Consider the following 13,277-nt stretch of genomic DNA (forward strand, 5'->3'; position numbering starts at 1 on the left):
TTATATTAGATCTGAAAAAATACTGATTTTGGAAAAAGCAACTGTCTTTGCAAGTCTCTCAGCAACAGTAAGCCTTAGGTTCTAGAAAACAAAGAGAGCTTTGGTATACAGATACATATATTTGGAACCAAGGATTTCATATTGAAAGTGGCATTTTACGTATGTATAAAGCCAGTTATGAGGTACCATCTTACAGGTATGTTTCTTCACTTTAGTTAAAGAGATACCAGTACTGGCAATTTCACAGTTTGCCATTTCAGACCATGGTTGCATTTTCAGAAAGTGCCTTTACCTGAGGCAAGCATTTACATGTTCTTAACTGTTGTTGATGCAGAGTGGCCAGATATCAAAGACAGAGAAAGTAATCTCAGAATCTCCTGCAAAAGAAAACTTCACTAAAAGAAGATTAAGGAGTAGCTGGAAGATGAAAGGAAACTAAAGAATGAAAGCATAAATCGCAGTACAGAATGTGAATGAATGTAATTGCAAGGAACAAGGAGATGTCTGAAGAGAAAGAACATAATATATAGTTTAGTGGAGCCTAGATAATGAATATGATCCTATGCCAGAGAAAGAAAGGGAGGGCAGGTGCGTAAAAAGAATAATGGGGTACTTTTTATTACTACCCACAGCTCCACAGAAGTTCTTTCCATCACTAGTAGTATTTGTATTGCATCACTAATTCCTTTCCTTGTCCTTAGCTACTGACTTCTCACAAATTTAAAAAAAAAATATATAGGGGATAACATCAAAAAGCATACAAATTTATTTCTTTCAGAGTGTATGCATATAATCTGAATATATTTATTAAAGTATATGAGAAATAGCTAAACTATGGTCCCTTTTTACATCCAGCAACTATGTGTGAGTTCTTACTACTCCTACAATAAAGCTCTGCAATATGCATTTGAATTGTTACTACTTCCTGCTACAACAGATTGAAGGATTTGCCCACCCTTCACAAACCTGAGTGTCACTTTTTAGAGACTTGTGGAAAATTATGGACCCAATTCAGCAAAGAATAGACAGACAATACTTCACTCTAAATAAGCACTTTTTGGAAAGAAATCTCTACCATTAACAGCTTCAGAATATGAATAATAGTGCCTTGTCTGCCTGCTTACTGTGATCTTTTCCTTGTCCTGCAGCTGTGCAAACGCTAGCTTGAGGAGTGACTGGCATCAAAGCCTGACGAATGGCTTTCTCCCAGCCCTGAGCTACGTCAAGTCCAACTCCGGTGGCAGCAAGAACAGGACTGTGATGACTGCTGCCATTGTTTTCGCCAACAAAGTACACCATGGTGTCAGTGATGATCTCAAAACAGTATGGGTTGCTGCCCTGCACCACGTTTGAAAAATCTCGAGGCTGAGTCACCTGGAGAATTTCTGAAAGTGGAATCTCCTGAAGAAAAATATTAAAGATTAAAAAAGGAAAATGCACATAGTATTTTCATATACCGATATTCAAAACTTAAAGTGTTTGCAAAGAAATCAAAGCAAATATATCAAAATACCAAAACACCAAGCTTCATAACTAATGTCAAACTATGCATGACCATTGCCCACCCACAGTTTTCTGAATTCCCCTACAGAAGCCTAGATGGACTTCCAGCCCCACCACAGTTCCCTCTATACAGCTACTATTCCCTACTCAGACAAATGGCATTTATACTCGGCATGAGACACGCCCCCACCACATACAAATGATGCACAACTATAGAATGACCATTTTCCCCCTGTAGTTTATACAGCTTAGCTAGAGAAGAGCATGACAGGGGAAAAGTGTGAAACAAGACAACATTAAGAAGAGGATGTGGTTATATAAGGTAGTCAATAAGCACTGCTTCACATATTTGAATCGTTTTGGGTAAAGATTCTCTTTCGTACAGATATTAACTATTTCTACTGACTCCTCTACCTTGCCAGTTTAAGATCATGGTACAAGCAGTACTAGAGAACAGATCTGAAGGAAGAAATGGTTCCAAGTTCACACCAGCTGGAGGAGGACATTCCACATACATGGGAAGGTGTACAGGTACATATCACTTGCAAGAGTAGTGAACAAGCAGGTGAACACCGGGCTGGCATTAGGGGGATAAGAGACAGTAGCTGATTAAGATGAAGAGCAGATAAATGTAAAGGCAACAACTGTGAATGATTCTAACAGCAAAGACAACCTGAGATTTAAGCAGTTAAAAGAAGAGGAGCAAAGGGGCGAGTCAAAGGACTAGAAGCAGTGACACAATGCAGCAACAAGCAAGGAACATATTTTACCAGCTGTGTTTTGAATGCACAGGGCAATACAAGTATCAGGGAGGTCTGAGAAGAAGAGACTGCATTGGTCAAGATAGGGATGAAAAGGATCTGGGCAAGTTTAGCTGGGTGTACAGAGAAAAGGCTTGATCTTAGAGATGTTATAAAGGAAGAAGCTGCAAGATTTGGACCCCCACCTAAAGATGTAAGACAAGAAAGGGAAAAATCCTGTTTATACATTCAAACACATTGTCTGAATATTCCACCATCGAAAACATTACTATATAAACAATATACTAAACTTATTGCTAAGTTTCATTTATAAAACACCAGGCTGCACAGTATATTTTCCTCTAAATCTTGCTTGCAACTTTCAGTTGTACAGTTAGGAATAATTTAATTTTGGGAACCTTGAAACAAAATACATAACATGCAAAGTTGCAGTCACTATTTTTAGAATGCAAAAATCTTAGCCTTCATTAGACTGGCAGCCAAACAAACTCTCTGGTAATTGTGAAGAAAGGCAAAAAAAGCTAAGCAATTCAGAAGAGCAATACACATAAAATGTAAGGAGAGACATACTCAAGGGGATTAGAACGTCAGCTGCAAGCAATTTCTCAGAGTTAGTCTTGGTCCTTCTCATTTACAAGCTTTGGTCAACAACTAACCTGTCACAGTTTTGATTAAAAAAAGATGGGGAAATGGAAATACTACTTATACTGTTCACAGGTAGATTTCAGATCTATAAAGCACTGAGTAAATCAAGTGCAACATAATTATTACTCATCATTAATTACCTTGTAATATTTTGTTCCAGATTCATTTTGAAATAGTGTGAGGCATTTGCTGTCCAGTCTCCAATAATGTCTTTTTCTCTACAAAATGCACAGTACAATAATGTAAGGAATAAATCACTGGTACGGCTTTTGTTATCTTATTATTTAAATGAGAAATGCTTTAGATGACTAAGATAATCAACCAACATGAATCTACAGCTACATCTTAGATTAGATACATAAAAATATACACTTTGGGAATAAAGATTTTTTTTAAACTCAAGAAGAGGCTCATAAAATTACTTCCATAAACCAGAAAAAAAAAAAATCACTTACCTTATAATAATAGCAGTGACAACAGCAGTTACCTCATACAGGAAAAAGAGTTACCTACACAGGTTTCACTCCAGGTGCATGTGCTCACAAAACCCAAATTATTTTAATTTAGTAACAATGGTGGGAGCCATGCTTTATCGCTCTGTGCCCTCACACCAACGCTGCAAGGGTTCAAGGACTGAGCAAGCCTGACAAGTCCTTAGTTCTTTTGTCAACACAGAATTCTATAAGGTCAAAAGCACACAGCGGCAAGACGGACAGATTACGAGATTCAAGCGGACAAAATATCTTGGGGAAGATAAAATAAAAATCAAGACAGACTAAATAGCCATTTTCTGGAAGTTTCCACCAATGAGAAATATCATCTCCACCAAAAAGTAATATGAATAAGCTGTTGCACTTAACTATCACATAATTTTAAGCAAAGGATCATTCCTCAAAACAAAGAAGTTTTTAGAAAGCTAATATGGCTGTATGAATCTAACTTAATTTTGTTTGCACCATGCTCATATAGTTGGAAACCCATTTTCATTTTTCTGTGACAAAAATCCAAGACCATTAACGCTGTCCTAGGATAACAAAGTTTGAAACATAATACAGCAGAGCTTAAATCACTTCAATAATGGTCAAGTTAAGACTACCTGTAGGAGTTAGACTAAGAAAGCTAGGACATTAATGGATTTAACTAAATGGAATTCCCAGCCAGCACTGAACAGAAACTGCGTGAAAGCAAAAGGGTGAGCCTGTCCTATGGACATATATGCTCTTTATTAAATAGTGAATCAAGGAAGACTTCAGAGGGGTGAATTAAGGAACAGGTTGGTGACTCACTCAGGGATTCAAAATCTGCCCACACCGTATTCTGAGAAAGCAGGGACTCAGAGTGAGGAAAAGAATACAGACAATGATACAAAAACTTCTCATTATAAAGGTGAGATATTTTGTTATCCAGTGTCAGCAAGATATTGCTGATATATTGCAAGAAGTATACAGATATTGCTGTTAAAATGAACCTCTTTGGAACTGTTAGAAAGCCCAAGTTGTTTCACGAATAGGAAATAGTCTGACATTGCTGAGAGCAGAGGTCAAGTGAAACAGCCAACGGTGTCCTCCCACTAGGAAGTTCTATGAGATCTTGCTTGGCTGAAGGTACCTTGCTTTGGGGCAGAATACTCCATTTCATTTGAATGGCCTTTTTGGTAGATGTTGTCTAGGTAGCAGCTGGACTGGCAGATGAAAAAAATCTAACTAAGCTAAGGTGTACAGTCTGATCGTTGTTCTACAAGGGGATCCAAGAAAGTCCATGAAAAAAATATACAGGCTCTACTGAAAGATTAAATCAGAGACAAGTACCAGGCCTGCCGTGAACTCTGCTAGAACTATTAATCTTCATCTACTACCCAGGATAGAACTTTCAACAGCCAGCTGATGATAACTGTGTCTGTTAAGTAGCCTTGGCTGGAATCTCATTTGAAATATGCTAGATACTTCATTTTGGCTTGTGATAAATACATCTAGATATCAGAAAACTGTACTTTAAAGAAATGTTTTGTAAGGCAATTTCTGACAGACCACTTGCAGTGATCTGTTTAGTTGGCAACCACAAAAAGTAAAAATACTACAGTAATCTGAGCTGACTAGTATCATCCCACAGCTTGATTTCAACAGAACTTAAATAACTTTGCTTCTCTAAACTCCTGAAGTCCCCCTTCAATCAGCCTCCTGCATAGAGACAAGGAATGGAAAAGTATGCTCCCTTTCATGAACAGTCTCAAAATGACACAATGTGCTTCACAAGATCTGGGAACTTCTTGACTTCATCCTTTTCATTCATCTACCAAAAGACAAGAGGATTCACTCCCTCCCATCAGACAGACAACTCTAAGGAACCCAGTTACTCTTCCTTATCTTCCTCCTCAATACACAAAACCAAGGAGCTTGCCTAAGAAGGTTCAGCTAAGACATCATTATTGGTAGCACTGGAAACAAACAGCATAGTCTTTTTGGAGGATGCTTGCATACCCAAGGACATACAGTCAAGCCACAACTCTATTCCACTGACATGAAAAGGAATAGTGAGTTGGGGGGGATGGTGTTCAATAGTGCTTAGTTTTAGATAGAGTGAATTACTAGAGGAACGAAGGGCTCCCATATCTATACATAAACATTTACAAACACCTAGATCATTAGAATAGTGTCAACCACTTCAGTACTCATCATTTTATAATCATTTCTACCTCTTCCTGTAATTGAAAAAAAACCCACAACACTGATACAAACATTCAGTTCAACTGCTAAACAGAAAGAAGACATAAGTTGTTCCAAATTATTACCCCAGGAAAGCTGAAATCTTAAACATGCAATTTATTTGAGACAATTTAGAGATACTTCTCCTTCATAAAAGGGAGAAAGAAAAGTACTGTCGTATCGCCACATGAAGAATTTTGAATAAACTACAGTTTCTCGTTCACAATAGATTTCTTTATAATGATCATCACGGCTAAGTTCTTTCAAATGATACTGTAGATCAGAATATCTAAATAAAAGTAATAAAATACACTGGTTTAGAGAAATAATTTAAGTTAAATGTAGGAAGAAACTAAAGTCACTGACCAGATTGTCCCTACTAGTGTAGTGGACCATCCATCCTTCCTTCACCATTGTACTGCTCTTCCTCTTTGTATGCTTGATCGACTGTACAACTCTCATAAGAGGAATATTGTTGCTTGTTGAAGGACTAAAAAAAAGATAGAACTGTTATTATTTAGCAAGTTAAAATACAACAGTACTGCAATTATACCGGTACTACACATTTAGTCCATAATTTTCAGGAACAGGCACCTTTCCTTCTCGTTCAAATTATTTCATTGATAAATGACATTGATAAAGTATCTGAGCTTCCACTAGCTCTTCTAGTGCAAGTATTGCAGTACTTAAATTACTCTGTGGAACACAGAAGAAACACACTGGAATGTGGAAACCTTCAGAAATCATCCTCTCTCAAAACAATTAGCTGAGATTGCTGGTCTTAATCCAGCATAAAAATATAATCAACATCAGCACTGCTATTTTCTCTTGTCTAAGTTAACTACACTACTGCTTCGTATTTTTATTACGCTAATAAAGGTCCTTATCTAAGCATACTTTCAATTTATGAAGATATCAACAGGGTCGTGTTAATTCAAATCACTAGGAAGTTTTATCAATACTCAAGGATATTAACTGTCCTGCAGACAGAGATTTGACAATCTCTAACATTCTGACAGAGTTATTAGGTAAATGTACAGGTTTTAATAGTGCTGAAGATGGAGTGAACCACTAAATTGCTTGCTTAACACCAGAGAAATTTTTTCTGTTCTGGCACTAACAGAAATGTTTGTAAACACATGAAATCACATGACAGATTCAAAACCAACAATGTAAGGATGCTTTAACACAGGACACAGTTACACTGCAGAATTGGCTGCCATAGTATGCTGTATCATGCCAAAAAACTTCAACTGCTTCAAATGCAATTACAAATAAATGGAAAAATCCTACCTAGAGGTGGAACACAAAGTCCTTGACCTATAAATCACTGAAAGTTGAGAAGGTATCACTATATGATCTTCCTTACACATTTGCTACTAAGCACTGAGCTAACATGACCTTTGGCTTGACCTAATACAACTGCTCCTGCCTTTTTAAGAATGACTTAAGAAAATCAGGATGGCACTATTCAGAGTAATACAGAAAGCAAAAACACCATGCTTGATTAAAGGAACTAATGTAACTGTGATCGGATAGAAGACTTCAGAAAAATCATGCTCAAGTTAAAAAAAAAAAAATTTCAAACTTCTACCTAAAATGCAAATAAGCTATAATGCATATATTAAGGTATATTGAGTAATTTGTTTTAAATCAACACATGTACAACAGTAACTAAATTAGGCTAAAGACATGCAAGCTCTTAGTCATGTCTTAGCCATGTTAAGCCTCGTCATAAATTTTACCATGTTTTCATAATCTAGCTTTATTTCTTTGCTAACAGTCATAGCACAAGAACTTTTTCCAATTAGAAAAGACGGTATTATTTTCATTTATTTATGTTTCAAATTCGCTTGCAACAGGGTAACTTCACAAAGCATTTTCACATTAAAAAAAGGCAAATCAAAAAATGACACTTTAAGCAATACAACTGGTCTAATCAGAAGTGTTTCAAAGTTTTACTTCACAATATTGAGCAAAGAAATCCACCTTATCACTTACCTGATGGTTTTGACAGCTTCCTCATCTTTGTCTGCATCAAGGTCAGACGGATCCATAAAGAAGATTTTGTCCTCTGGAGGAGAGGGCTCTTCTGCATCATCCAGACCCCGACTACCATCACTATTCATTTCACTGCTATCAACTTCCATCGGCATGTCCAAGTCCTGGCCTGGGCTTGCAGGTTCTGGAAACAATGCAGGATTCAAATATTATTTCAAATACACAACAACAACAAAAAAAACAAACCAAAAAAAAAAACCAAAAAAAAAAACCCCAAAGAAAACACAAAAAAATCCACACAATTTCTTCTTCAGTTCACACTTATGCAAGTAAACATAAAAGTACAAACAGAATATACAAAATCCTCAAGTTTTTGCTGAATGATGCAGAGCATGTTAATGAACATTATCAACTTGTCTTCGCTAAATGCCAGGGCAAGAGAGACCAAATCAAACCAAGAACCATGTTGAAAGAAATGGAGTGAAAAGCTTAAGGTCTAAATCTAAATCTCATTAAGTAATTCCATTCCACAAGTAATCAGTACAAAGTAACCTTTTGATGGCTAGAGATGACCCAGAGAATTATTCCTGTGCAAATGAAATCCTCCATCAACAGAAACCCAACTCTGTTCTCACTGCCCTTGCAGCCTATAATAGCAAAAGGGAGAGAGAAAAAGGGAGCTGTGGTACTGCAGGAAGAGAGGAAAAACAGAACAGATCTTATTCGCATCTGACCTTCTGCTGGGGGAAGTTTAAAGTTTCCAAAAGCTGTACAACTTGCACTGTGGAAAACTAAGAAATAAGACATACAAATACCTTAATCTATATGCTTTTTATTTTTTTTCTGAGGAGGAGAGCTGAAGTTAAGGGTGGGAAAAAGAAAAAAATAAACGACTCCTTATGTCTACAAAAGAATTGTCTGAAACTGTAGTTCCCAAACTAGTACCTTAATCACAAGGGTGGTGAAAGCAGACTGCAGCAACAATATGTTGCACTTTATTGTTCATCGCCACCAATCTCAAGACCCAGGCAAGGGCTTTGGAGCTGGACAAGGAGGCAGGCATGAATGGATGGGATATATTGTGCAATGGCAACAGACCCACTGGCTAACAGCACTGCTGCCCAGGCCTCTGAATCAGGTTGTACAGTTTGGTGTGATCTGCTGCATGTCATCAATTTTATTCCCAACACTCGTCAGGCCCATCCATTCAACCAGCTTTCAATCCACCTCACTGTCTGCTCATCCATCTCATATTCCATCAGCTTAACACTGGTCTAAAACTTTTAAAAATAAGATTCTGAACTTTCTTCCACATACTGTTCCCCACCTTCCCCTTTCAACTCTGTAAAGTCTATTCAGAAGACAGTCCTGCCTAACTGAGGTTTCAAAAAAATTAAGAGTAGTTTTTTTGTTTTGGTTTGGCTTGTTTTTTTGCTTTCTCTTTTACATCATAAACTACTGGCTTAACTCTGGCACTAAAAATCATGGATTTGAGAAAGTCACAAAAAATGGTACGGATCTTCAGATATTAACATTTAAAAATATGTATTTCATGGTGAACAATGAGCATACTGATCACAACAGTTGTTTATTTTTTGTACATTGAGAAGGCTTCTTCATTTTTTTTATTTCCCTTGAGCAATCTCAAACAAAGCAGACTGTAATTGCCAAGACTGATTAAGTAAAATTAAAGTATCATAGTGTAACTTTTACAGTGAATCTTTTTAATTGTCAGCGATCTCAAGTGAAAAAAATGGGAAGCTAAAATAAAAAGACATAAATTATTCAAACATGAGGGAACCAAAAGCTAATGCATCTTGTTAAGCTTTCAAAGACCTGTCACTATTTGAAAGCATGCTTCTCATCTTACCTCCATTGAAAATCACCTCTCCAAGACAGTCTCTAGGTACTTTAGATGCACAGCGTTTGTGACAGTTGAATCTGCAATCTAAAACAGAAGATAAATAAGCCCATGATACCAGAATCTTACTCCTACTCAGACACTAACATTCTATCATTCACTACTTTCATCACAAGCTTCAGTTCATACATTTGAAGATTCATACACTTCCATGTAACTGAAGACGGCACCAGTGAGGTCACCTCCAGAAGAAAATTAACAATCTTGCCCTGATGTCACACGTTGATTTGCCCCATCACTTCCTTTTCCAATACAAAACAGTTTTCTACTTGTCTAGCTTTCTCTGTAGTTATTTTTTCCATTATGATGTAATTTTTCCCATCCTCTCATCTGTTCCACACCCTTTTTTCCATTGCTATAAGATTTAAATGTCTCATCTCTATCATTTTTCCCCACCTGCTGCCTAAGACTTGCAGCCATCAGAGCCTCTAGGACCACACACCTATATCACAGGGCAAATATGCTTTGCAGTAAATCCCAAAGTCCAGTTCCTCTATCATTTAGATTACAGATTTGGCTGAACACAGAAGCTCCATTTCTGCCTGCTGACACAGGGCAGGATAGAATAACATTAAGTCCAGGTCTGGCCTGATGTGGATATGGAATCTAACCTTGATGTGTGCCATTTCTGCAGCCGAGGTATCAGATGCAACCTACTGAACAAAGTCCAACATACATTAGTGGTATTAACAGAAATTTCCTTTATTAGCAGCATCGTTGTAATTTTCAACTCTGTATCAACATCTGAATTTCAAGACTCCCTACTGCCTCCACAACAGTTTTCAAACTGATTATTTAGCCCTTTTCTGCTATGCAAAGAAAGCTCATTGTGCTTTCCTTTTAAGCCCAGACAAGGGAAAAATCATTATCTCCCCATTTTTAGTAGCAGAGAAGCCAAATCTTGGAGCAAAGTACAATCCTGTTCAGCTTTTGAATGCCTGCGAGGAAGCATCCTAGGACACCACTGACTTGTCCTTTCTATAGCAGTGTTTTCAGTCCATATCATATAATATGGTTACTTCACTAGTTTGAAGGTGGCTGGAACAGAGACCAGGGAACTAGAAAGACTAAGAGCAAGTCAATCCTAATAAATTAAACTATGTCCAGAAACATTCTTGGGTACTGCAATGCATCTCTCCGGTCTAGTGAACAGTTAGAAATATCTCCTAGCATGCTTTTGGCCCACAGCATTAGCACAATCCCGAACAGTTCCTGGGTCTAGTTCACAAATCAGAGCATCCCATGAAATTGTTCCCAGCAGGCAGTCTGCATACAGCTACCCACGCTGGGATGCTAAGAAAACTCGTTCATGAGCACAGGTCATTTTGTCCCAGTTGCCCTCAGTGTCCAGGAATGCTCCTGGGCACATTTCATTTATTACCACAAATATAGCTTTAGCATCCCAAAAATCATCCTCAGAGTCCAAGTAGAAGCCTGGATGAATTCAAGAAATCCAGGGCTTTTGCGGGTACTCAGCAACACGGGACTGCTGAAAGACCCCAAGCTTTGGGAATGTGCACAAGCAAGTCAGTGGGAAACCTTAAGAATCTGTACGAGAAAGCAGTATGAAAATATTTTGATTGTTTGATATAAATTCCTGATATATTAGAAATACATATAGTATCATACTGCATAAATGGAGGCCTATTAATATACTTATTTCTGTCCTGTGCACATATATAACATTTCTCTAGGCTTGTTTTCCATGCATAAATGCTATTTTTATCCAGTGTCATTCACTTCCCTGAAACTGATGTGGTAGCCCCATTTGTTCAGCTGGATATACAGTCACAACAACTGTGTATGGTGAGTAGCATCTGTATGTTAAAACTGCAAAGCATCTTTTTCAGGTTTCATTATTAATGTATTACATGTATCCCAGAGACATACTGACTAAAAAAAAATAAATCAAAAACAGTTCAGGATGCAGACTTCAAACAGACTACAAAGACTGCAAATTAATAAAAACAGAAACAAAAGATAAAACTTCTTCCTTCCTTACATGAGACAGGAGTATTTTTAGTCAAAAGAAAGTTAACACAGCTACAAGCTTACAATTTTTGCTCTCTTCTACTAAAGGAAACTGAGAATCTATTAAGTGACCTCATTCAAAATGTTGACCTTTGCTCTCCTGTGAGTTTGTCAAATGTGAGTACCAATGGAAAGTCCTTTCCATATTAATGTTTAGGCTTCATCACTACAGTTTTCTTTCCTGCAACAAAGCTGACAGATCCAGCAGTATCCAGCAGTAAAGAGCCAAAAGAAGACCACAACATCATAGTTATGCCCTGGGAACTGCATAAAAGAGTCTGAGAACTGAAGTCATGCATCTTAACATATGCTAAATAAAAACCATGCAGCTGATGAAGCCTAAGCTAGTTCAGGAAAGGCACCTATCTGTATAAAATTTTTCCAAAAGATAATAACCAGTGTTCTGTACTAGAATAATATAATGAAAACTAACAAATTCTTTACTGATGAGTCTAGAATACAGACATTGAACAAAGGGAAGTATTTCCCATTTTTATTAATTAGAATTATCCTTCTAGAATTAAGGTGTTACCAATCCATATGTGATTAAATTTTATTTTTCAGAAAAATGTACAATGCATAATCTACTAAAATGAACATGAGGGCTGCTATAATCCTCTCACAAAGACGCAATTTTTCAAAAACTACACTGTTGCATACATAGTATACAATCTTCTGGCAATCAAAACGTAAGTTGAAATCAGTTTTAAATACAAGACCTTTACTGAAAATTATCGCTGCAGCAGAAAATTAAATGTTTACCTTTACATTGCATTCCTTGGCGAAAAAGGCCCTTGAGCAGCCGTTTGCAATACTGGCATATCGTGGGACGAGTGTAAGAGTGAACAGCAAAGGTGTGTGGAACCTTCACTCTGCAAAGCACCATCTTTTCCATCCAGATGGGACGACCACTCCAGGAGGGAATCCTCTTACTAGGTTCTGGGCAGCAGCGCTGGAATAAAGAAGGTATACATGATTTTTACCAAAACAGTTCTACGGGGGGCCTCAAGCTGTCAGTTTTAAAAAGCTAAGTATGGCATGCCTAGATAGCTTACTAAGTTAAACAAAAATATGTAGAAAATTAAAAACTAATTTTTGAAATTAACCTGCCTCCTAATACTTTGAAATTAAGTTAAAATAAAAACTTCAGCAATTAAAAAGACATTGAGTATCATACTGAACATTCAGAAAAGATAAAATTCCAGTTACCTACATCTACAGAAAAATGTACAAGGCCATGTTCCTTTACATCTGCCCTAAAGCATTTTAAGCCTGCTGAAAGATGAACTGCATACATGACAATGTATTACTGATCATCTAAGCCAAGTATTCAAAATCAGAGAGCAAAAAAGAGGTGTCAAAGAGGTACTAAACACACATGTAGAAATCATAAAAGTTAAATTCTGTAATAGGAGAAACGGTTATAATTCTATGTTCACTGAATAAACCTTACCAATAGTTATAAACATCAGAATAAATATTTTTTCATGACTCAAGAGTATGCTTCATAGCCTCTGGCTAGAAAAATTATGTTCTGGAACTGGAAAATTTATACAATTTGTATTTTAAACTATGGTAAGAATGTAAGAACTGTTATAGTGCAAAGTAACAGAATTACACAAGTAGGAAGACTAAGTGTCAAAAGCACTGCTTTTATCCCACGATGAAAGCAGCAATGAAATAAATGGATCTAATCACTGCCTGTCCTGTCTT

General features: G+C 37.0%; 1 protein-coding gene across 1 annotated transcript in view; it reads right to left on the reverse strand.

The window, feature by feature from the left end:
- Positions 1-13,277, reverse strand: part of PRKD3 (protein kinase D3) — a 41,360-nt gene that overhangs the window by 11,054 nt on the left and 17,029 nt on the right. Inside the window, exons 5-10 of the mRNA XM_010292101.1 lie at positions 12,327-12,516; positions 9,483-9,560; positions 7,613-7,796; positions 5,978-6,101; positions 3,050-3,127; positions 1,125-1,401 (exon numbers count right to left, since the gene is read on the reverse strand). Of these exons, the coding sequence (XP_010290403.1) occupies positions 1,125-1,401; positions 3,050-3,127; positions 5,978-6,101; positions 7,613-7,796; positions 9,483-9,560; positions 12,327-12,516 (931 nt within the window). The remainder of the gene's footprint in view (positions 1-1,124; positions 1,402-3,049; positions 3,128-5,977; positions 6,102-7,612; positions 7,797-9,482; positions 9,561-12,326; positions 12,517-13,277) is intronic.

The sequence above is a fragment of the Phaethon lepturus genome, unplaced genomic scaffold (assembly GCF_000687285.1).
Source record: "Phaethon lepturus isolate BGI_N335 unplaced genomic scaffold, ASM68728v1 scaffold3148, whole genome shotgun sequence".
Taxonomy (NCBI): Eukaryota; Metazoa; Chordata; class Aves; order Phaethontiformes; family Phaethontidae; genus Phaethon; species Phaethon lepturus.